The sequence below is a fragment of the Anoplophora glabripennis genome, unplaced genomic scaffold (assembly GCF_000390285.2).
Source record: "Anoplophora glabripennis isolate ALB-LARVAE unplaced genomic scaffold, Agla_2.0 scaffold78, whole genome shotgun sequence".
Lineage (NCBI taxonomy): Eukaryota > Metazoa > Arthropoda > Insecta > Coleoptera > Cerambycidae > Anoplophora > Anoplophora glabripennis.
Window position 1 is genome coordinate 392,855 of NW_019416286.1, and position 26,751 is coordinate 419,605.

At 30.3% G+C, this 26,751-nt stretch overlaps 1 protein-coding gene across 2 annotated transcripts; it reads left to right on the forward strand.

Annotated features, from left to right (window-relative positions):
• Positions 1 to 3,150: 3,150 nt before the first annotated feature.
• On the forward strand, positions 3,151 to 25,628 carry LOC108907923. 2 transcript variants are annotated; one of them, XM_018711762.1, is made up of 10 exons: positions 3,151 to 3,482; positions 17,872 to 18,264; positions 18,521 to 18,738; positions 19,015 to 19,214; positions 19,657 to 19,827; positions 21,131 to 21,209; positions 21,905 to 22,074; positions 22,236 to 22,383; positions 23,737 to 24,013; positions 24,944 to 25,034. In XM_018711762.1, exons 1-9 carry the CDS (start codon positions 3,363 to 3,365, stop codon positions 24,008 to 24,010), a joined length of 1,773 nt encoding a protein of 590 aa, XP_018567278.1. In that variant the 5' UTR covers positions 3,151 to 3,362; the 3' UTR covers positions 24,011 to 24,013; positions 24,944 to 25,034. The 2 variants fall into 2 exon arrangements, with proteins under 2 accessions (XP_018567278.1, XP_018567277.1); XM_018711761.2 differs by lacking the exon at positions 23,737 to 24,013 and having other exon boundaries at positions 24,944 to 25,628.
• The last annotated feature ends 1,123 nt before the right edge of the window (positions 25,629 to 26,751 follow it).

Here is a 26,751-nt window from a genome sequence, read left to right on the forward strand (position 1 = left end):
ATAATCGACGAGTCATTTTTAATTATCCTATTCCTTGTTTCAGGTTGGCACCAAATTTAAAAACACCTTGTATATTATATTAGCCCTTAAACTGAAAAAGAATAGATTTTGTTTGTTTGGTTTCCTTTTGAGGTCATTATATACGTACATATCTTGGTTTATCCAATATGAGGTTTTCCTTTTTACATCATATCAGTTATAATAAAAGGTTGTTATTTATCTTAAAGATAAATTATATTAACAGATGGAAAATATGGTACTTATAACAAAATTGTTGCTAATTAATTTACATCTAATAATCCAAAGGTTACAGGTATCCTAACCATGGCATTTTTTGAGGAAAATGTATGCATTGGTTACTGATGTAACGGGAATCCCCATCTCCAACAGAGAAACATAAGTTCAGGATAACCCAATTCTATAAATAATGACTAATGCCTTTGGCTAGCCAGCCGTGAGAAAATTTAAGTACCCACGCAATGATAAAATACTGATTCAATCGGTGACAACACCTTTTTGGCTTACCGAGGTAGTTAATAATAATTTCCTAATAACTGTTATCTTCAAGTCTTACTTTGCTTATTTTCTTTATATGTGTTCATCTAATATCAATTATAAGTAGGCCAACCCAAGTAATAACACTGATGAAGCTCATTTTGAAATTGGTGGATATGTAAACAAACAAAATTGACGTATCTGGGGTAGAGAAAACCCCGAGTAGATAATAGTGGAACAACCAAGGCATCTACAAAATTCAACTGTTTGATGTGGTTTTTGGTTTGGTTGAGTGGTTCACTCTTCTTCGAAAATGAAGGTGGAAACGTTGTTAGTGTGAATGATGATCGATATCGAACGCTGATTAGGTTTTATTAATAATAATTTTTAGATCAATTCTAAAACTGTGCAATCTATTTAAAATAGTACTTTTTCACCACCATAGCCGAAATATTTTAAGTTTCGAGTTACAGAGCTGGAATAATATTTATCAATCCACTATAGAAATAATTGTTAACACTATATTTGCAACACAACACAGTATTGCACAATTACAAATCTCACTGTTTTCTATCGGAAGGTTTCGGAGTCATCTGGAAAAAAATAACTTTCGGGATATATTTCTTGTTTTAAATTCATACTTTTTCTCTTATTTTTAGTCGCAAAATATGCAAGTAAAATATTGCAAGCTGCCTGTTTTAAATTGTAAAGCGTGTTCCAATAAAAATCGCCCAGAAAGGTAAATGTTTATTTTAACATAATAAGAAGCTAAGGTAAATGAAACCAAATTTTTCGAATTAACTAATGGATTGGTAGTACATTAAACATTGAAGTCGCCACGAGTGCTATAAGATAATGGCCTTGATCGGCCATACATTCCCGACTTCTTCACTTTATTATCCTTGTAGCACCCTCCGCACCTTATTATTATAATGCGGTAACTTTTCATTTTTAACTTCATGTTACTGGATTAATTTATTGCGACTACTAAAAAAGTAAAATTTTATAGATTGCGAATAGAAAGCTGTATATACAGGATGTCTCGCGAAAAAGTGCACGAGTTTTATGGGGATATTTTTCAGGTAGTATTAAAATTTTTAGTAGTATTCCAAAAACGCGTAATGACAACAATTTTTATGAAAAAGTTACTTTTGTACAATTTTCGTAATTTCGAGATCCTAAACATTTTTGAGAGATTTCAAAACACTATACAACATCACAAGAAATGTTCAAAATGCTGTCCTTGGGATGCAATGAATGCTGCGCAGCGTCTCCGCATTGATCGTCTTACAGGCCCCATAATTCTAGTCGTATTGTGTTTATGGTTGCGAAACCCTCTACAATGTCGAAGTACTTCTACATTGGGAACTGGAGTACGATATACCATAGTTTTGAGGTAGCCCCAAAAAAGTAATCCAAGGGATTCAGGTCGGGGAAACGAAGAGGCTAAGCAATGGGTCCTCCTCTACCAATCCAGTGATTGGGATACTGATTATTCAGCAACTGTCTAACAGTAAGATGTAATGAGGTGGCGCCCCATCATGCATATACCACAATAATTGATGTAACCTCAATGGTACTTCTTCTAGAAGTGGTGTTAATTCTTCTTGTAGGAACCTTCGATAAGTTCTACCATTGAGGGTTCTGGGTAAAAAGTAGGGACCAATCAAGTAATCGCCCACAATACCTACCCAAACACTCAGAGAAAACTATTCTTGGAATCGACGTTGGAAAATAATATGCGGATTTTCATCCGCCCATTGGTGGTTTTTATGATGATGATGACAATTCGGTACTGGTATTTTACAGTTGAAATGAATCGAATACCATATTTTTTTTTATTAAAATATGTTTTTAGTTTAGTCTGAAAAAATAACGAACTTGTTGCAACACACAAAACAGTGGCGTTGTATAGTGTTTTGAAATCTCTCAAAAATATTAGGTATTGAATTTATTGTTATACATTTAGCAATTAATAGAAAATGATAAATAGCAACGTAGGTACTTAAAAGTATCTTCTTATTTGATTTTCCAAAGACCAGTAAATTTTACGAATACTTTACAAGAATACTTTATTGCCACAAATTGATTGTAAATTTTAAAAACATTTAACATTATTTAAAAAACCAGTGGCGTACGATTATTTTTTTTTTTTTTCAAAAAAGGTGCCCTACTTCCCCAATAACCAAGTCACTGAGTGTATTTTGGAATAAGTTATCCATGAAAAAATAGTCTCTACCAAAAAATGTCATCCCCCAAATTTTATCACTTTTTTGCCAGGAAAAATCATATAAATATTTGAAACTTTTAACACCCTGTATCTCCGTAGGAAAAAATTGTATAGGGCAAAAGTTGATTATTTTAATCGGTAGAACACCCTGTATAATAAAAAAGTTAAAAAAAATCAAAATCAAATTGAAAATTATTCGTTTTCGACTAAGATTTATAAGAACCTGTTTGCTTATTTGTTATTTAAAGTTTGTTCACCGCCCCATCAATATGATCTATATCCATATCTTCGATAAATTTTATTGTATTTTGAGACACTTTGTAGATAGGTAGGCGATTGGCGTCAAATGACGGCCGCATTATCAGACTTCCCATGAATAAATACCAAATACCAACTCGTTTCACGAGTCAATTCGTCAACAACTTTCGCTGAGGCCGGTCGCTGTTTCTCGTCGTGGAATGTTTGTACTCTACAATAGTTTCTGAATTTCAGTTAAAAATAAATGATGACCCTTAGTGATGATGACCCCCGGTGAACTAGGACTGCATCCAAGAACTACATTTGCGGCACATCCATAGTCAGTGTTAATCATTGGAACTCGATTTAAATACCTGAGTGATCTGGAAATCAAGTGAAAATGCGTGGGTATTGTGTAAACTTGTGCATAGTTGTGCTAATAAGTTTGTATATCAGGAATGCAAATGGACAAACAGAAATTATATCAAATACGACTCGACCTGCGAACAACACAAAACCGGTATGTGCGATTTTATAAATATGTTAGATGAAGAACGATAAATATATGTTTAAAGAACCTTTCGCCAACATAATTCGTTCTTAGAAGAAAATAATTTTATATTGGCTTGCCACGCTTGATATATTATCTGTACAGACTATATCCCCCAATCATTGTATGATAAAAAAATTATTACATACTTGAACCTCGATAAGCCGACCTTGATAGACGTTTTCCCAAATGTGATGCTAAAATATTGTATGCAAAAGTAAAATAATAGTGTATAAACAAGACAGGTAGTTCTCATAAGAATAAATTAATGTTTCCATAAGACATATATTACGGATTATTTATCTTGAAACAAACTCAAGCAATGCATTACCATAATTAAAGCTAATTCTAAAATATATGATTGAGACACGAGTACTACAGAATATATTGTTGTTATGTTTGGGGTGGATATTAAAGGGGGCAAGCAAATTTTTTCTGGACATTTTCAACTTACAGTATATTGTGCAAAATTAAATTCAAAAACTTTTTTCCTCTTCAATATTCTTCCAAAATGCATAGGTTCCAAGATATAAGTAAAAAACTAGATAAAATCGGTATTTTTTAAATTTTTTAATCATTTTTGCAATTTTGAAAATATTCCGGACTTCGGCCAGATCTAGGGACCTACACTTTTATTATGTGAGTTATACTGAAGGTATTCCAGCAAAAATTAGCTTGCCCCCTCTTACATCCAAGAAGTGGAACATTTCGACAGATCCGTACTGGTCTATTTCTGTAACATCAAAATTGAAAGTATCTTCAAAAAAATTTAGTACGTCCAAGATTAATGATTCCTATTTATTTGAACTATCGAGGTACATGTTAACCTAAATATTAGGTACGCGGTATTGGAAAACCCCCATGCATAAAATCATCCTTTCCTGCTTCCGTTTTCAGTATTTGATGTGACATTGTTATCAACAGACTAGGAACATTTAGAATATACCTAAACTTGTTCACTAAGCATAGAGTTATAGACGTCAAGTTGACTTAAATTTGTAGAACATTAGAACTGAACAGAAAAAATAAAAAATCTGTTAAATCAATATCTCTTATATCAATACCAAGAATACAGAATGATGATTAAGTTTTATGCGAAATTGTACAGACAACTAGATGTTTAGTGTAATAAAATGAAAGATGTTGTTGTTGTTGTTGTTGATGATTAAGTTTTATGCGAAATTGTACAGACAACTAGATGTTTAGTGTAATAAAATGAAAGATGTTCTTATACTAAAAACTACATTTATTGAAGGATTTTTAAATATTGCAGTTAAAATTATATTTTTCACAAGCACTGTCTCTTAGTGTTATAAAATTTAACTAGTGAAGGGCGTCTCAAAATTTACGCAAGTAATTTTTATAGAAAACAAAGGTTTTTAATTAAACATTGTAATTTTTTATTGGTTCATCAGTTTAGGTTTCCTGGCACATGTCGAGATTTTCCTTGACCATTTTGCTTAAAGGCGGTTGAACAACGTTCACTTTCCTCTTTTAAGGTGTAGGCGCATGATCTGGGAAATTGTCTGTATGGCATGTGGCACCGTCTTATTGACACCACATGTCGTCTACAACCATATCTTGGAATATAGGCACAAAAAAACTGGACTATTAGTCGCGATAGCGAGCACTATTAACTGTTATTGCCTGACCAGCCGCATTTTCGAAGACGAATGATCCGATGATGCCTTTAGCTCAAAATCCGTACCAAAAAGTGATACATTGTTTATTCAATTGTTTCTCAACAGTCACTAGTGGATTTTCTGAACCCCAAATGCGATAATTTTGTCGATTAATGTTCAAAAAATCATTTAACGAATCCTCTTCGTTCTGCGTGGTCAGTAGGCTTCATTTCTTGACTCAATTGAACTTGTAAGCATGAAGATGCTGATCTTTCGTGAGAATATGCGGTACAGAGCCTCTCGAAATGTCCAATTCTTGACCACAATGCCGAATTAACATTCCTGGACTCTTGGCAACACTCTCTCGAACTGCTTCGATGTTTTGTGTAAACGACTTGTTGAAGGACGGACAAAATCTTTTAAGATCACTAATTGATCCAATCTCACTGAATTTTTCAATAAATCTCTTCACTATTCCGACTCGATATTTAATAACCCTGAACTTTCAGCTGCTACGCTGATTAGGAGGTAATTACACTTTAAAGTGAATAATCTGTAGTATAACTTTAGTTTTGTATGAAAAAGAAATGTTGTTAGATTTGTTACGCATATGGTGAAAAAATGTTATGTCAGTACCTATATAATCTACATTAATATAATTTTGAGTCAGTATGGCTATGAGACGATTAGGTTAGGTAGAATTATAACATAGTAATGCAGTAATAGGATTTACAGTAGTCGAGGTATCAAAGGGCACGACTCAATAATCATTCGAGATCAATTTAGGTATTCAGCAGCTGATTCAAATCCCGTTGCAGCAGAACTGTATGGTAGAGAGGATGCGGTAACCTCTAAAAAAATAATAATCCACCGTATAGTACTATTTTATCAATTAAGTTTATCATTAAATCATCGTATGAATTCGTTCGTGTATTATTCTTTAAAGAGAAAGATAATAAATTGAATAAACAACAATAACAACATACACCTAATACCTGCTACCTATCTCTTTCAATGCTTTAATAGACATCAACCGAATCTGTTATCTTTCGTCGAATAAAGTGAATGAGTAAATATAGAAAAAGATAACAAATCGAATTAACAAAGCGGTGCAACATATTCATATCTTTTTGTTTTAATATTTTTAGAAACATCAATTGAATGTGTTTTCTGGCATTGAATAAAATAAGGAAAGAGTGAATACAATCGGTATACACAGAGATCTTTTTCTTTATCACGTGGTGAAAATCGTTGTCGCTCACACTCTATGTCGAGAATTTTGTTTATTTTGCGGTAAACGAATGGACAAATGGAAAGGGGAAGGAAGATAACGCATAACTGCACCCTAGTTTTTTAAATGTGTATATAATAAACCAATAGAAATATGCAGATAACTGTTGTTTTGTAGAAATTTTTTACATAAAATTAACAAATCAAATTAACGCACAATTCATCAAAACCATATTTATTCTGCTCTAAAATCCATTTAAATTTAGATTTTTAATTAAGGGTCAGTGTCAGTGATTGATACAAAATGTAGGTCTGGGTATTTATGGGTGCTGTCACCAAAACCCAGTTATTTAACGATGAATTGTAGAAAAATTACTTCCAAAACGTGTATTTCAACTTTTATTGGGCAAATGAGTCATTATTGGGTTTCGAACGAGCTAAAACGTATTTGAAGCATGTAAACAATTGTCAGACAAATTGAATCATCCATTCATCCAAATCTGGTGCTTTTCCTCTACATTGCTTATATGTTCAAAATTAAATAGGGTGACAAAAGACGTTGAAGTAATCATGGGGTATTATTTTGAAAGTTATTATATAAAGCACATATTGGTTTCTCCTTAATATTCAATTCCTGAAACAAACGGTTCTTTTTTAACCCATCCCAATATTATTTTTTGTTGTTCAATCAAAACTAGAAGTTAGATTTAGATTTAATACAATGTTGCACTGTTTCTGCTTTCCTTAGAATTATTCCATTTCAAAGAAAAATAATTTCATGGAAACATACTTCCATGGTATTTTAAAATATTTTATTAGTGTAGGCGTGTTCCTTTTATCTAAACATGGAATCCACCTAGACCGGTTTATTCATTTTTAACTTTCGTCACGCTTTTTTGTTTTCAATTAATATCCAATAATTTTCTTTCAGAAACTGTAGATAAGATTTTATTGAAATGCGTGAACAGACAGTTAATTAAATGATAGTCAATTTTTACCGTCAACAAAAGTCAACCATCAACTAATATCGAATAGTGAGAAGCCGACTTAAAGCTATGTGAACATTTCTACCTAATAAACAAACTAAAATAATGACCTCCAGTATTTAATTCAGGTTCACAACTACCGTTAAAAAAGATTTCTACTATCGTGGTGGAATTATCAATGAATGAAGAGTGAGCAACTCGAGAAAATGTAATTTATAAAAAACATTTTAATTATAAGATTAGTACGTTAATGATTTTTAGATTTAAATTATTCATACTTTCTCTAAAAGTAATTTATTTCGTATGTATAAAACTAATAGATACAATTAAATGTTTCTTTTCATTAAGAACATTTACATAATTTATTATTGTAGGAAGCGTATGGAACTGTACAAATTTTATAAAAATATTATTCTAGTATCTTTAAAAACATATATACTTAAAATTATAGTTTATGTAATTGAGTTTCTAATTTGTTCTTTCTAAATAATTATTAAAGATGTAGGTGACATATTAAAGTTTCTAACATTAAGCGTGTTTGTGAGACTGTAAAGTATAGACTTATAAGTCTCACAAAAGTTTTGTTAAGATTTTACATTAATATTTACTAATGTAACAGAAAATAAGTGCAGCAGTTAAACTTCTGAATTAAACTTGGGTATGAACAATAATTGTTTACGTTTACGCTTTACACATTCTATATTTAGTCCATCATTTGCTCACCTTTACCTTTTGTTTTGGGAAATATTTATCTGCTGACAGTTTATGTATTTAGATACATTTCTGTTTAGTGCAATATTGTAAGAATACCGCAGGAATGTAGTATTTTAAGTTGAAGTAACAATTTTTTTATAAATTATATTTTCAAGGTGACAATTGATTCATTAACAAAAACTACTACTGCTGTCAGAATGGGAAAAAACGGAAATAAAGAGAAGTACAAAATTTTAGGTGACCACTGAATAAAAAATTACAATAAATCAATGAGAGCTATCTAAAGGCGGACGTAACTACTTATAATTTTCATTTCCGCATAATCTCATTAATAAGAAATTGTTATTCTAAATTATAGGATGCAAATAATTTTCTAAGAATTTCGATAAGGAACGCTATAATATATATTATGTAATAAAAACGCAAGGTTCTTTATATTGAAATAGGTATTATCATTACAGAATATGGTAGATTTGAATTTTTTAAAACATGCGCACTAATTCATATAAAATTAGTTTAACTTTGGTAATAGCGATTGTTTAATTTTTGCAATACCTGTGTGCAACATTTTCCGGCACTTACCAAATCATCCGGATGTTGCGGAGGTCGTCAAAATTACCTTGACGTTTCGCTGCTTGTCTTCGAAAGGAATGCAACAACCGTAGTTGTAATATTATGATACTACTACTACAGCTTCTGCTTTAACCTTTTACAGATAAATAATTGTAAATTGACTTAAGTATGTACGTATAGGTACCTAAAACTTTAAACTTGATTCAAGTATATATTCGTGAGTATAATAATAACATATTATTAAACCATTTAAGACATACATCAATCACCAAAAAAAAATTGTGACATATTTTTCTTGATTTCAAATAGCTCTTATTTTTATACGTGTAATGTTGAAATAAGAATATTAATCTTAATAAGTAGATAAAATTAAAGGAAATTTTATGGCCTCTATAGCATTTGAAACATACCTGTACAATTTGACAAATTAGGTTCATAGTGAAAATTATAATTTAAATGCGATATGTATTTGTTATTTATTCCCAATACAATAGATGGACTCGGGACTCGGTCGGATGATCATAGCCGTCGCGGCGGCCTTTCGCTACAGCGCACCGTACGAAACCGGTAATAACGGTAGTTATTGGCTTCGCGTTTGCTTCGTGTATACGTGTTTTGATATTAATAATGTCGAACGCACCAAGGGATAAAAAACGACCTTTCGATGATAAAGTAAGCAAATTTATTTATTTTTATTTATACCTACCTCTTTATTTATTTGTTTACGACAAACAAGCCTATGACTAGCCGACGAAAACCCCGAGCTTTACTTATAATATTACTCCAATGGAAAAATTGAATTTTTCTTCAAAATGACGTTTGCAATAACTGTTTTGACACCTAATCTAAGGCATCTAATCACAATTAATAAAATTGTGTATAAATTTGTGTTAGGAAAGAGATTAGTAGTTCTGTGGGGTGAATTTGGTATTCTGAGGAAAAACATTCTAACCTAATATCTAAACAAACAACCTAATATCTTTTACCACTTATTGGAACGAAGGTTAGGTTAATGACTTTATAAGAGACTGTAGATTTATTGTATTTCGATATCTTGGAATGAGGTATCGATTGCGGGTTTAAATATTCTAAAGTTCATTAGTTTTATATTTTTATCATAATTTGTAAATGATACTTGGTGGTACTGATTTTCAGTAATCGTAATGTGTAAATGCTGTTACATATTGAATGTATCTTATGCTTATATAGCTATAATGATTGAAAACATATTTTGCATCGGTAACAATTTATTTTGTTCTTTCCAAAGTGGCATTACCTACATTTCTTATCAAGTATCCCGAAATTAACTTACGAGTACAACTAAAAATAAGAGAAAAAATGAATGTACTGGCATATAGAGATAAGCAGAGATATGGCTTTGATAGCCCCTCAAATATGAGCACTGGAGAGTAGTTTTTTTCCAGATATCTCCGAAATCAAATGAAATGAAACAGTAACATTTGAAACTGAATATTACTAATATTTTGCAACGTAAAAATTAATTTTGAATCAGTTTTCAACTCGTCGAAATCTTCATTAGTTGATAAACAATATACTGAATTCTAAGTGTGTTTTTCTTATCGTTTGTTGTAAAAACATGTTTATTAAGACGCGATTTTATTTATAAAATCATTATAAAATCGCATAGAGTATCAACGTATTTAATAATAATTATCAATTACATTACCTTCAAGTTTAATTGTATAATAAAAGTTATTATTATCTACAGTTTAAATGTCATTTCTCTATGGTATTTCTCTATATTATGTGTAACTACGTACTTATTATAATTTATAAGTATTATACTTGCTGTTTATTTTTACTTTTACTGTTACTAACAGTTCTCTAATTTGCTAAAACAGACTTGATAATTTTTTTTAAAATATTTGTTCAAGCCCAAAGTGTGGTGTATGATCTTGAACTTACATCTTTTGCATACAATTAACTATAACCTTCAACGTAATAAATTTATTAAATACTCCATTAGTTAGTATGGCCCTCAAGATTAATTATCATATTCAGCATATTAATGGCATTTCAAATTTCTCATACTTAAAGTATTTCGTAGAACTACAGGTCGTGATGATAAAAAAATCACGAATCGTCGAAATTAGCCTGTGGGTGGATAAATTAATTGTCAACAGTATAATATACGCCTAATGTAGAAAATAACAATATAAATATGTCTAAAGGAAATATAATGTACGCAAATCGCTTCTAAATTCATTATTAGGGGAGATCAGGGTAAAGTACCGAATTGGTTAAGACGCAAATAATTTCTTTGCAGAAATAACAATCAGTTTTATCTCAGATTTTGTTGGGACATATCTTTGAGACTCATTTTAAACAAGAAAAAGTCAATTTTTGAAGTGTCACATTTGACAACATCCTCTATCGTCTATTCAGTAGATTCCAACTAATTTGATTACAATGTTCATCTTACTTGTTAAGGTCGAAAATTATTATTTGTATTTTTATAATGCAGGTTTCATTTACATGAACTACTTTTACTGATCTACCAAAAGAGCCATCAAACGTGAATGAAAAGTAATTAAATTTCTGTTTTGCATTTATATCGTAAAAAATCGTTGTAATTGTAAACTGTAAGATGATGGCATGGTAAAAATTTTAACATTGCTTTAAATAACAGCACTTTGGAATAATAAAGTAGAATAATGTTAATTTTAGAATAAAATTTCATATGTATATAGGTTAAATATAAAAAAAGAAGAACATTAAAATTTTCCTTATCAAAATAGTCCATTAATGATAAAGTTAGAACTTGGCTATAAATACTGAGGGAAACAGCATCTAGTCACAACCAGAAATTGATTAACCCTAACGAAGTATTCTGCTTTAAATATGCCCTAGGATGTTTACCATGCTGCCATAAGAAAAAATATTTTGCTAAACGAGTCTACTACTAATTAAAAAATGTTTTGCCAACTTTTTATTTATTGTTGCGAGACTACCTTCCTCTTATGGTAGCTATAGTACAATTTTTACCCTAGTAAAAATTTTTATCGTTGTTAGGATGACTAGTTTTTTGACAATACCAGCAAATATCTTACTTTTTACTATAAATAAATGACTTTTTAGACAATAAGTGATTTTTTTTGCTATAACTAACTCTAATATTTGTACGTTATTATTGTATTACTCACATAATTTAATAAATTCAGGAACACTTCATGACTCAATAAAAAAATTACAATTTTTAATTAAAAACCAATGTTTTCTATTTAAAATTACTTCTTTCGTGAATTTTGGGATACCCTTTACATACCTAAATATTAGGGTTTCTGGTCGAGACTTCTCGAAGCGAGAATTCCCGGGAAATCTGGCCTTACTCGAGACGAGAAAAAAGTGTCGAGAAATCGAGAAATTTAAAAATCACGCGCGTCTTAAGTTCTTGACTGGAGTTCGTTTCGTTCATGCGTTCAATTCGTTTCTCGACAAATAACTGAGCGGTTAAAGTGGTTTCTCTACCAGCTCATGATTTATTTATTTTAAGTTTTTACGGCTTTAGTTTACTTTGATGATTCTTTTTTTTAATGTACAGGGTGATTCACTATATTTTGACTCCTCCCTTTAACTTTTTTGTTTTAAGAGTTATAAAAAAATGTGAAATACAAAAGTTGCACGATTTTTTATGAAGTTTTCGAAAATGATAGTAGAAAAACAAATGAAGTTAAAACAAAACGGCCGCGGATGTTCTTTGTTAATTTAAATGGAACACCTTGTTATATTTTTACATATTTGGATAGAACGTTCCTTGTCGAGCATAGTCATATAGAGTTTGTTGGGTCCATCTCTAATAATAGGCGAGATAATATTAAAAAACGAAATGATGTTTTTTATTAAGAAAATAAGACATCTTGTAATTGTTAGACCTCTTTCAGGCATTTCTGCCTTTTTTCCAATTACGTAAGGATTTACATTTAGTTGTAATATATTTTGACATATCGGACATTGATATAGTCCAAAATGCGTATAGGTATTTTAAGTAAATCTCACTAATTAGACCGTGTGAGGCCAATTACTCATGGACAATCTTATATATGGTAGATCGTGACAGTGACAGGTAGTAATGTCATGATAACATTGTTATTGTTTGACAGTTTGTATTAGTATTTAATTAAAATGGGTTACACAGAAGTAGAAAATTGAAATATTATTAGGAATTAAAATAAACTATGGAGAAATCTTAATTCCTATAATATTTAAATTTTCTACTTCTGTGTAACCCATTTTAAATAAATAATAATACAAACTGTCAAACAATAACAATGTTGTCATAATATTACCTGTCACTGTCACGGCCTACCATATAACATTGTCCAGGAGTAAATAAGCCCCTCACGGACTAATTAGTGCGATTTAGTTAAAATACTTATACCCATTTTGGACTATATCAGTGTTCGATATATCAAAATATATTGCAAATAAATCTAAATCATTACGTACTTGGAAAAAAGGCAGAAATGCCCGAAAAACGTCCAACAATTACAAAATATTTTATTTTCTTAATAAAAAACGTTCTTTTCGTTTTTTAATATTATCTCGCTTATTGCTAGAGATGAACCCAACAAACCATATATGACTGTGCTCGACAGGGAACGTTCTATCCAAATGTATAAAAATATACAGGGTGTTCCATTTAAATTAACAAAGTTAATATTCGCGGCCATTTTGTTTGAACTTCATTTGTTTTTCTACTATTATATTCGAAAATTTCATAAAAAATCGTGTAACTTTTGTATTTCGTATTTTTTTATAACTCTTAAAACAAAAAAGTTAAAAGGGGTCAAAATATAGTGAACAACCCTGTACCTAGTTAATAAGTCTGTGTAGAAATTGTATTATAAACAGATACCTAATGTTGAATGATAAATTAATATGAAGAACGCTTCTGTATCTTTAAATTAAAGCTTGTTTTTTTTTAAGATTTCTTCGGTTAAATTCCTTATTTACTATTTATTTAATTAAAAGACTGCATGATTAATGATTATTAATAATTATTATTGGAAGAAAACTACGATTCAAAAACATTGAAATAAACATAAGTATATTGAAAGTGTTTAATAAAAAAACAAGTTAAAGGTTTTTAAGAAGAAACTCAAAGTTTAATTTAGTTTTGTTAGTAGAAGTAGAAACATAAGTAATTAATAAAAATACTGAATAAATAATAAATGTTAATGATGATTGTTAAGTATAATAGCATGTTTATATTTCGCATTGCAATACCAAAATTATGACTTTTTTAAGTTTTAGAAATTTCTCGAGAATTCGAGAATTCCCGGGAATTCCTAGTCGAGAATTCTCGAGTCCCGAGAAAAAAAATAGGCCGAGAAATCAGAAACCCTACTAAATATTAACTGATGTTTCATACACGGACGGATAAAAATAAAATCAAAATAACATGTTAAAACGATATACACACTATGGAACATTTTTTATACAAATTCTTTTATGTTTAATAATACTACATAGTTAACACGGGTTTGCTTATTTTAATCTTTTCATTTCAAATGGCGACCTTGGAATATGTACGACAAATTTTCTCCGAAAGACATGTTTCTCAATTACATTATATAAATTCTGGCTACGTTCCATTAGTGCATGCATGGTTATGGTTATGATATAGCTATTCGCACGGATTCTAAGAAGGACAACTTGAAAACTGAATATTTAATGCCAGTTTTTGGTATAACAGTTTTTGTTTGTTCTACACTCTAACGTTTCGGCTACAAGTATGGTTAATAACTGACAGCGCGACTTTTGGCGCCATTGATGACTGACCTTTATAATTCTGATGCAGTCTATTTTCGTATTTTGTTTCGCTACCACACGCACTGCTTATTGTGTTATTTTCATGGCAAGAAATTAAATTGATTTCCATTGCAAGTTAAAGTACCTAAATAAGTGTTTAAAAAAGCCAAGTAGCCAACTTAAATGTATTTAAAAAAAGCCTGTAATTAGCTTGAAATAAAATTAAGAACAGTTTGTTTTCAGAAATAAATTTTTTATATTTTTATAAGCTGCCATACGTATACCTAGATATGCTTAGCCAGTGTGTCAGCCAAATGAAATAAATTCAATAATAAATAAATGGGGGCGTGTTCGAAAAAACGCTCGGACACGGCGATTGGTATATTTAGTTGCGCATTTTTTTCAAAAAACACTTTTTATACAGGGTGTGTCATGTAACAGTGGTCAATACCAACTTTCTTATTTTAAACGCAACACCCTGTATATTATTCAATTTTTGTATTCTTCAGAAAATTCTAGACATATTTCATGTACAATCAAATAATTTTCTTTTTTTAATGTTAATTTTTGCAAGAAATCTCAAAACACTTAATATTTCCGAAATAGTTGAAGATAGGTATAGGACATTGTACATAAAATATGTCTAAAATTTTCTGAAGAATCCAAAAATTTAATAATATACAGGGTGTTGCATTTAAAATAAGAAAGTTGATATTGAACACTGTCACACGACACATCTTGCATAAAAAGTGTTTGGTGAAAAAAATGAGCAACTAAAAATACCTATCGACGTGCCCGAACGTTTTTCGAACACGCACACATTTATTTTTTATTGAATTTATTCCATTTGACTGATACATACTGTACGTTTATAAACCGTTTATCTTAAATTTCAACTGTTTAATCCTCCGATAATTCTTCTGTACCAATTTAGATCGAAATATTGAATGGCCCCAGTGCATTATTAATTATTATGTGACTCACCTTCTTCGTTTATCATGCTATAAATAAATGTGTCACAAATACGGTTCATGTTTACATTGTTCTATATGAACCCAATATTTTCTTATATATCAGTCATTGCATTCTGTTAAAGTTGGTTAATTTTTATTACATATTACAGATTGCACATTGTAAAAGCAAGGCAAACAATTTAACGGTTTGAAATGCATTAATTACATTTATGTATACTATAACCATCATCCTCAGTACTTTATAAAATGTAAATACGAACGTTTTAACAAAAACGTGTTACAGGACAATAAAGATTCTACTTAATAGTGTATCTATGGTAATTTGTTCTTGTCTCTGTACCAATAAACTTAAAGCATCATTAAAATGGATATTTTCCAGTTTTCTTAGAAAGTAATTTATCAGCACTGAAAAAACCAGCAGTTGGTGTTATTTTAGATTGATTATATCCAAGGAAATGTGGAAGATACTACATTTTGCCTGACAAATCTCTTCGAAAAAGAAAGTCTACATATAATTGTTGTAGTAGTACCATTATAATTAAAATAATAATAATAATTTTTCGACTATAACAATTATAATGTAGACTTTCTTTTTCGTAGAGGTTTGTCAGGCAAAATGTATACAGACAACGCAATTGCTGTACAATAACATTATAGTTTCCAGTCATAAAAATGGGGGAAGATAGTTTACAAACTGGTTATTTGTTTAATTTTTCGCTTATAACTTTTTTCCGTTTATTTCCACGAGAAAACAGTAAAGTACTTTTTTTCGTATTCAAAAGACCTACAAAACTAGCCTTCGAGCTTCAAAAAATATTGATTAGATCAGAAGATATAAACAGGAGAATTTTATTTAAGGCTTTTGAATTAAAATTTATAAACTAATAGCAGTTTATAAATGTTTAATTCAAAAGTCAAAAATAAAATTCTTCTGTTTATAACTTTTGATCTAATCAATATTTTTTGACGCTCGAGGGCTAGTTTTGTAGGTCTTTTGAAGGCGAAAAAAAAGTACTTTACTATTATCTCGTGGAAATGAACGGAAAAAAGTTATAAGCAAAAAACGTGAATTTACGTAAAAAATCTACAATTAACCACCCTGTAAACAATCTTCCCCCCATTTTTATGACTGTGGAAACTAATATGTTATTGTACATAATATTTAGCATCTATAGTGATAAATTCAGCTTGCCGAAATAAAAAGTCGCGAAATGGTAATTTCCCAGCTCTTTTTCCTGACCTAGTTGATCTTGCAAATGGACGTAAGAGACAAAAAGGAATTGACCAAAGTTTCTTTTTGAATCACGACAATGGTATAATTAGTACTACGCTTCATACCACAAAAAATTCGCTAGTAATGACGTTTCTTCACATTGTTTTCCTGAGAAATAACGCAAATAGCGGTTTTGGTGCTTACGCCTCTTTTCATTATCAACGACATGTAAAAGCAACATGAATGAAAGTACGTATAATTCTTTTGCGAGATTACTTTATAACCACTTCGAGAGAAATTTGCAATCAGATCAAGGTAAACAAACTACCGAATGAATGGAGACCAATTAATGAACTGGTTTTATTTTTTCATTACGAAAAATTTAAGCGGTTTATAGTTTTCAAATCTGTTCTTCGCATAAATAGAACCTATGAGTAAATTAATTCCACTGAAAAAGGATAGACACAATAAAATAATATCATAGTTATTATAGTATTTGGGTTTTAAATTTGATTTAAGTATAGAAAAAAAAATCTTTTGTAAGTTGTTAAAATGTATGTTACCTAGATAAAATTTTCTGTGATAATATAAAAAAAAAAACAATGTTACTAAAATAATGAATATTCGTCTTAAAACTTTTACCATCGGCAAACTGTTAACGACAAAAGTGAACCACTTTTAATATCGATGCCATAAAATGCAATGGCAACAAAGTTGAAAGGGCGAAGATGAAATAGTTAAATACTTTGATACAAAAATATGAATTTGTCATAGTATACAGGGTGATTCACTTTTAGGACATTAACCATCGATAGATCGTGTCAAAATAATGTTATCTTGAAGTATATACTTTTTCTTCTAAAGGCTTCCTTTTAGAGATATAAGATCTTGAAAAAAAAATATTTTGTTGGTTTTTATTTACTTTTTCTTACACTATGAAAGTCATTTTATATTTAGTATGTAGTGTAGGAATGAAATGTTCTATAGATTTTGCAAATTATTGTGAATAGAGATCAATCATAGGCGACCGTAAGGAGTTCTGGTTGCACCTATTTTTAATATAATTTCTACGCCAACGGAAATTTTTCAAAATGAATATATTTTTTTACATTGCGGTTTATTCTACAACAAAAAGGTCCATTACTATTTTTAAATGAATTTAAGTTACTTGATCACTGCCCTCACTCGTACTCAAAAGCGATGTGCGTTTAGTAAAACTTTACTAATCTAAACTTGTTGTTTAATATACATAATATTACTTTTTAATTTTTACAGGTTATAAAAACCAACGTCCATGAAACAGAAGGTTTCAACAGTAGCAACGTTAAATCTGGGCCTGTCCTGATCATTGACAAGAAGAATATATTTATTTCAAATTTAAATTACATTAGCAAAGATAACGATACGTATTTCTGGGCAGGAGTGGGAGAACCATCATCAAACGGCTTATTAGTTCCAGATGAAAATAACACGACGAGTCCTTTGAGGACCTATGAAGGACAGAATATTTACTTGCAGTTACCGGACAGATGGACATATGATAAAATCGACTACGTCGCTGTGTGGTCTGTAGAAGCGAAGACTGACCTAGGACATATTTTACTTTATAAGAATAACAGTGAGGCGAGGAATAATGTACCTGAAGCATTAGGATACCATAAGATGACGGTTAGTACCTAACAATCACACAAAAATATCTTTTTGGTGTAGAATATTGGACTGCGTTTGCAATGTAATTACATGTCAATGCGAAATTCTTTATTGATTGCGGAAATAAGCAGATTTTAATTAATAGTGACTTGAAATACCATGTCGATCATCTGTTACTCATACTATAAATACATAATAGCACAAATTCAAGTAAACGCGATTAACTTAATGAATAACAAAAATTAAATTTTAATCTTATGTATTTTTTATATAGAAAGACAACAAACCAATATATCGGATACCCACCTGCTGTGGATTAAACGAAATTTATCTTTCCGAAACAAAAACTTGTACATCAGTGGACACGGATCTGACAATTGACTTGGCAGTATTTGATAGTAACGAAACACATATAGATCCTGAGCGACTTCTGGACAATGTGGAGTTTGCACCCTACCGATATTTTGCACAATGTGGGAAGAACTCTGTTGGGTAAGTTTAATTAATATTTAAATGACAAGAAATCGCTCTTTTAATAAGACAATGATAGAGCAGGTAGATCTACCTAGGAAGTAACGAAGCGTAACTATATTCACGGTATTCTGCATTTAGAATAAATATATGTTTTACCTATTACAAATGTTAGGATACTGAACTTCTAAAAATATTCTGTTTGCTGAAGGTGAAAAGTTCAGATAAAAAATTTAATTTATTGGAGAGGTTGTAAATTTCGCTTGCTTTTAAAGTACATGTTTTGATATCTTTCAGGGTAATAGTGGAAAAAGAAGAAGTGCTTGGTTTCATATATAACAGTAGTCTTTTATATTATTTCACCCCGGACGATTATGGAACTTTACACCACGGATCGTTTTGTATACTGTATCGCAACGTAACCGAACATAAAGTTGTTGTATGCACGGATCTTCCAGTTACAGAGGGTGCTAGTATCAGTTATCTGTATCTTCCATGTGAGTAAAATTCTAATTCCACACCTTTATTAATTCAAACTTTGATTAAACAGTGTTGGAATTAAAAGACATTCTGAGAACTGAAAATGTAGTGTCTTCCTAAATTCATGCAAGATTTGAATTTTGCGATTCATTGACTATACTTTCTTAGAAAAGGAAAATTATACATCTATTACTTGTAAATATTTTACATAATGATAAAGTTATACAAATTTTTTGAGAATTTTATTCATTCATTGCCTTGAATCAATGAAGCTGAAATTAGGCATTAATTGAACTTTAGTTCAAATTATCAATAATTTGCGCTAGTCCAGAATTGTCTCAAATGAAGTGTTTTCTTGCACAACTATTATTAGCAATATAAGTATACTAAGTAAGAACTAACTCATTTCACATATTTTAAGTATGAATTTAGCTAACTTAAGAAAAACGTTATTTTCAGTTTTAATCATTTCAACGATTTGTTTCTTCTCGTCCGCTGTGATTTATATTGTCATTCTGAAAGCCAGAGATATCCACAGGAAGTGTTTTGTGGGATACTCGATATCAATGACAGTTACATTTATATCTCTAATATGCCTTCAAAAGATGAGCGGGGCTTGTAATTTCACGGGTAAGTTATTTGGTTATTATCTCTAATGACATAAAATCTGTAAAATAATTGTGTATTTCTTAAGAATTACTTCATATATGGTGTAGTTAACCAAGAAATATTTCTATGGCAGAAGCTTTGGAAAGTGGCTCACATTTTTTAATTGTAATTCTTGTCTTACGAGACGAACATTTTTGATTTAGGAGAGGAAACATCTCATTTTCGTATCGTCTAAGCCTTTCTTCCGCAAATGTGAGTGAAAAAATAAAGTTTCATTATCATTTTTATGCCCGCAATTTATTATGAAGAAGTTCTTAAGCTCTTATAATTCAAAATTAATTTTGAAGAATGAAAAGTAGGTAATGTAATTCACAACATATTTTACAAAATAAACATTTCTTTTAATTTTAGAAATATTCAATTGGCGAGTATTAATGGCACACCCTGTACTATAATTAATTGTTGTTGTCATCCAATTGATGCTGAAAAATTATATTTATTGATAAAAATACAGCAGTCGTATTTAAAATTCTTTAAGAAAAATAATCAGTTCCAATTTTTTACTTTCTTTTAAGGTTTATTTTCATAAAGTAACATAGAAAGATTTATCTCTATAGTATTTTGTAGTTACAAATGTAAATTCTATTAAATAAAAAAGGCAGACAAGTAAAAAATACATTTGCAAATTTTTGAACAAATTATGCTTGTACTTATTTCGAGTAACAATAATGTGATTATATTAATTTACAAGGCTATAATAATTTTAGACTATACAGGGTGTCCCATAATTAGTATGCAATACTTTAGCAGTGTATCCTACGATCAAATATAAGATTATTTTTTCCTATAAACAAGGGTCGAAAAATTCTTCCTATGAGAGCTGCGTACCCCCTAAATGGGGCTTCAGGAGATCATATTTTTCAAAACATTTTCAAAACCAGTTAACGTATCACTATGAATTTTGGTTCTCAGACAGAGTACATTTTTTTTTTTGGGAAAAACTCATATCTATCATTGTTTAATGTTTAAATTTGAAAATATTTGGGGCGAAAAAATTGGGGGCGCATTTTACCCGTGAGCCCCCCTGCTTGAGACACCCCTGACTAAAGTTTTTAAACAGTTTTCGTGTACTTCGTTAGAATATTCATTGAGTGTCCAACATACCAAAATTCATAATGATACGTTAACTGGTCTTGGAAATATTTTGAAAAATATGATCTCCTGATGGGAAAAAATAATCTTATTTTTGATCGTAGAATCTACTGCACATTAATTATGGGACACCCTGTATATAAACTCTATTTTGGATTCTTTCTTATTGCAGGAGGATTATTTATGTTTTCCATGATATGCTCCTTTGTATGGTTGGCCTGTTTATGTATAGATCTGATATATGTTGTTAAGTAAGTACAAAAAATATACAAGGGTATTTCATATGATCTTAAGGATTTTAATATTAAATTTTAAAATATGATGGTTGTTATATTGTGGCTTGTCGCCGCTAGTTGAACTACCTTTCACTTAGCCTTAGCCTTTACCTGCCTTGTTGTTCTCCAGCTAAACTTTGTGGGGGCTGACCGGCTATTAGAGCCGCTAGGCCCGCCTTGATTATCACTTTGGTTCTTATAGTGTATAAGGAAAGATATATACATTATGCCAATGCCAAATTATTAAATGTATTTTTATAGGCGTATATTTTAGATAACCCAAAAACAATCTAATTGCTTTTATATGCGGTTTTCGACGGTTTTAAACATTTTTTGCGTTCTATTTTTAATTATCGCATTTCATGGACTGAAATTTGTCCACTTGTAGCTAGTCTGTATTTTTTGTTAGTATATTACAAATAATGAGCATCAACTAGGCAATAGTAGTTGTTCTAGTATGTAGCAGAATACATCATAACCAATACAAAACACGCAGAAAAGCAAATTATAGCATACATAAGGATCGATATTCGAAAATTTGAGAAAATCTGCAGTTTAGTTTTAACAGTTACAAAATTAAGCACAATAAAAATGTCCAATATTCACAAAATTTGTCTTATTCAACTCAAATAATTTGTTAATATTTATATTAATATTATTTTTAATTTTAGATCAACGGGTCGTCGTGCTCAAGATGACACAAGAATTTATGTCTACATGGCTGTTTCATTGCTAGTTCCTGTTGTAGTTTTAACAGTTTCCCTTATACCAGATGGAATACCTGATATACCATTATCATTCGTTAAGAGTTATTCAGGAGCTGACACTTGTAACTTTGGAGGTAAGCAATATAAACCACTATATTAACATTTTTTAAACATAGTCAATTCGCTTTAACCACTAAGACTATAATCTAGATGAATTTTAGTCCTTGAAAATGTCTAAAATATGACCATTGTTCTACTCATTACTATAATGTATATTATTCAAATATTTTGACAGAAGTGAAGATAGGGGTGTTCTTCATTCCCATTGGTTTACTAATATTGGCATCTGTAGTTGGTCTGTGCTACACCTCCTACATCATAAATACCCATGACGACCGGAAAGACTACGAATGGTTGCATAACAAGAGCCGTTTTAAGTTCATGTAAGTAGCAATATTAAATCTAGCTTAGGTGTGCTTCTCTTACGTAAAACCTGTTCTGTTTGAAAAAAATAGTTGATGTTGCTGTTGTGTTTTCTTAGAATATAAAAACGATAGATTCATCGTACCCTTACATGAACTATGGGAAATAGTACATGTTAAGTTAAGAGACAGAACATACTCATGTAACTCACATTTTCCACTAAGCTATGGAGCTTAATGGAAAATGTGAGTTACATTAGCATGTCTTCTGTCTCTAACGTCTAGTTAATTTTCAGAAAAATGAAACGTTTTTTTCAGTTCACATAATTCCTACTTCATAAAATTTATCTTATCAAATGCGCGAACATTCAAATTTTCTATATTGAACACTTTTTTAATTCCATTTCCACACACTGCTTGGAGAGTCATTGGTGAATGTAAACAATTTAATCAAAGCTTCCTTATATGAAGGCAAAGCAATTAACGGAATTTACCTCATTATTTTTTATTATTTTTTGAATATATTTCAATCAAACTTAGCACAGAGTATTTGTGATAGTCAATGCGGATATGTTTGCTTCTTATCTAAAACATTGAAGTTGCCGAGAATAACTATTCTTTTTGCTGTATCTTTTAGTTGGTACAAATTTTGAGAGAACGCAGTTGTTTTTTGAAACCTTACATGTCGCTAAAATACATAGTAACTTTTTAAATAACCATATTTGTACTGAGGCATATTTAGTTGTTTTATTTTGGTTTGAAAGAGCTTTAGTTTAGTTGTATCTTTACAAAACGTTTTTGTATGCAGTATAGTAGTACATACACTGTTTTGCTTAGCTGTGTGGGACCAGGGCTAGTAACAGTTCTTTAGTAGTGTTTTCTGTATTGCTTTTTTGTAGATGTTCACTTCTGTTTCCATTTGGAGTAATTGCTAAAAATACAAAAGGCTACAACTGATTTACTAGATTTATTTAGAAATTGTTAGTACAAAACGGTATTGATGTAGAGATGTTTTATTTATTTAAGCATTTTTTAATTGCTCTGCAATTAAAACGCGAATTTATTACTGTAAAACGATAGGATTTCCATTTAACATCATTGAAAACAGATTTAAGTATATAGAGGTAATGTTTCTCTATAAAGATTCATTGTTTGATTAAATTGATAGAAGATAGGGTACCAAATATGTTAGGAACAAAGCTTTTCGTATATAGAGTTTAAAATTCACTTGAGGAATGTGTTTTACCCACAACCAAACTAAAAAACAAAAGGTTTCCTTGTGTCCACATATGAACAACTTAATTATTGGAAATATATCTAGTAAATCATTTGAAAAGCCAGCATTTGTTATATTTTAAAACCGTAATTTTCCAGGTTAATACAGTGCATACTGATATGCATTATTATGACTCTCAGTTTCGTTGCATGGTTAGTATTAAATTTGTTACAAGTCGACGAAAAAGATGGGTTTTTACTTTCCCTAGTCTTGATTCAGTATATGCAAGGAATCTTGGTTGTTCTCATAATTTTTGGTCATAACTACAGTAGCAAAGTAATAGAAAAGAGGAAATGTAAAAATAGTTTAAATCAACAAAACGGCAATGAAATGAAACCATTGCATCAGGGCAAGGATCTGTTTCAGGAATAAGAGGTAATTTCCACCATAATGGATGTTTGTGTCGTTTATAATGTGTACCTACTGTTTATTTTTTTACTATTAATATTTAAAATCAATGGATTATGTTCTCCGTTTTCTTCAATTGCAGCTATCCTACCTATCTACGTAAAAAGCAAGCAGAATTCATTTAGTAATATTATAACGAGCGTCTCCAGAAACTGTTTGTCTTCTATTCTTCGGCATAAATCTTCTTTGTAACATACCTGGTACGCACTCACTTTCTTTATCAATTAATTTATTATTTTGCACTTTATTTGGTATCTGATAACACTAATTTGAAAGTATGAAAGAACGCATTGGTCAAGTAATTACTAAATTGTTTCTTATGTTCGTAATGAGAGAGCCGAGTTATAGCCCCACTCATAATATTCAGCGTTTGCCAACAAACTCTTTACTTTTCACCGCCAAATATGGATAAAAAAATATTTGTAGGTTTCGTAGACGACATAGCCTTCTAGGAAAATTTTACAAGATGGTTAATTGACATAATGATAATGTTTCCTTGCCAGAACATTAAAAGTACTTGACTCTCTAGAATTTTTTGTTTCATATGATGGAAAGATGAATTCTCATGGTATGAATGTGAAAAAAATCTAATATTGTTTACGGGAATGATTTTACTTCCCAATTTCTTACAGTATGACCAGAACTGAATTTTAAACATAGGATATCGTAATTTTTTCAACTATTGGCATTCCCTACACATATCAATTGTTAAGTAGAATTTTTACTAGAGTTATATAATTCTAACAGTTAGTGCCATAATTAATTAGGTAGATGATTGCTGTTCATAACTATCGTTGTGTTATTTTGCTTTATTTCAGTTTGTCATCACCCTCAGACAGTGCAAACTAGAACTTTATTAGCGATACTTAATCAGTTAAACGAAAACTTCTTTTGCAGGTTGAGATCGTGCTTCTTGGTCTGGATAACAACATTCATCTGGTTAATAGAAGCACTGGCAAACGTTATAATAATGGGGACTGCAATTCAATACGCAATTGATTTAATTGAAGCCTTACAGGGGACTTTTGTAACAATAATATTCGTGCTAAATAAATATACAAGGAAAGAAATTAAAAGGGTCATATATAAAAAGCAAAATGAAAAAGAGATGCAATCAATGTATGACGATGTGCTAAACGATTTCGGTAATCAAAATTCTACAAATGAAAATAAAAGGATGGCAGATAAATAATATTTTATGTAAATAATTAACATATTTTGAAAATACAAACTCGTCTATGGAGTATCTTTGCGCAATCGAACGTTAAAGTACTTAATCACCAAAATATATTTCGAGCTATGTAGCTATTTTCACTTTTATTTATTTTTATTGTTAGAAAAATGTCATCACATTCGCTATTTATAAAACTTCACTTTACATTTTATATAGATGTACGTGCTGTAGTATTTTTAACTATAGGTGTCTACATTTAACTTCAACGTACCTAGATTAGAGATTAAATATTCACAAGTATGATCATTCATATAAAGAATATGTTATAGTATTTCAATTTTTTGTATATATTTAAGAATTCTGTTCACTACTTTAAAAGAATAATAATTACATATTAATCCTAGAACTGTTTAGTTAGTTTATACGTATTATTATTATTATTATTATTATTATTATTANCGAAGTTTGTGAAAAATTTGCACAAGTTACGGATGTCTTTTCTTGTAAAGAACAGCTATATTTTCCTTGCAATATTATTATTATTATTAATGGTAGTATTAAGACTGGTTGTACTAATATATTTATTAAATTAGATTTTTGTATTATTTTTATATAAATGAAATACACTGAAAATATAGTTTTTATGTACATAACAATTCAGTATTTGTTTATACCACATATTAATAATAACATTTTTGTAATATAAATTAAACTAGCTGTTCTAATGAATTTTAAAGAAATGTTTCCCTAATACCTCCTTTTTAAAGCCTAGAATTCCCAAAGTAAGGTAGGTTTTTATTAATTAATTTCGGTCATCCTCAAATATTGTTTAGTTCTTTTTAATAAAACTAAGGTTTAATCTGGTTTTATAAATTTGTTTTTGTTTTAACTACTTGGTGGATTGTTTTTTGAATTACACTGTAAATTGTTTACTAATTTAGGTATTTTGTGAGCAGTATTTGTGCCATATTCTTTGAGAGTAAATTAAAAAATATTTATACATGGTGATCCACAACTTATTCAAAAAAATTTGGGAATAGATGTGTAACAAAAGCCGGGCCGCTAGTAGTTCATTTGTTAATTCTCGCAACGGAACTCAAACAGTAAAATATTTCAGTCAACACTAATTATTGAAAAGTTACGAGTTTTCAAGTAGGTTTAGCGTCTCCATAAAAGACTAGTGCCTTTTGTCACCGGGAGTAATAAATTTCCAAAGCCGTCCTTCGGAGGAGGCCTCATGAAATTTAGCAATGTTTTTGAACAAGTTGACAGACCGTCGGAGCCATGTGTTGAGCATCTGGTATCAACGGTTTAGCCCATGGTGAAGGGGAAAATCAATATTTCTAATAACGCGCGAAATACATTCGAAAATACGTAGGAATTCCAAGATACTCAAATAAGTTGTTAGAGTGTTGTGAGGAAAATAATAATAGATCAAATAGCTGATTTTTAGGCGGATTTTGCAAGCTATAAGAATAGATTAAATGAGACTGACTTATCGATAACAAGCAGTAAATAAAAGTGCAACGCC

Excerpts from the sequence above, each read along its gene's own strand:
- LOC108907923 (XM_018711761.2), top strand. The coding sequence starts at position 3,363 with ATGCGTGGGTATTGTGTAAACTTGTGCATAGTTGTGCTAATAAGTTTG. Across the intron at positions 3,483-17,871 it reads CTGCGAACAACACAAAACCG|GTTATAAAAACCAACGTCCA; the intron begins GTATGTGCGATT and ends TAATTTTTACAG. Across the intron at positions 18,265-18,520 it reads TAGGATACCATAAGATGACG|AAAGACAACAAACCAATATA; the intron begins GTTAGTACCTAA and ends TTTTTTATATAG.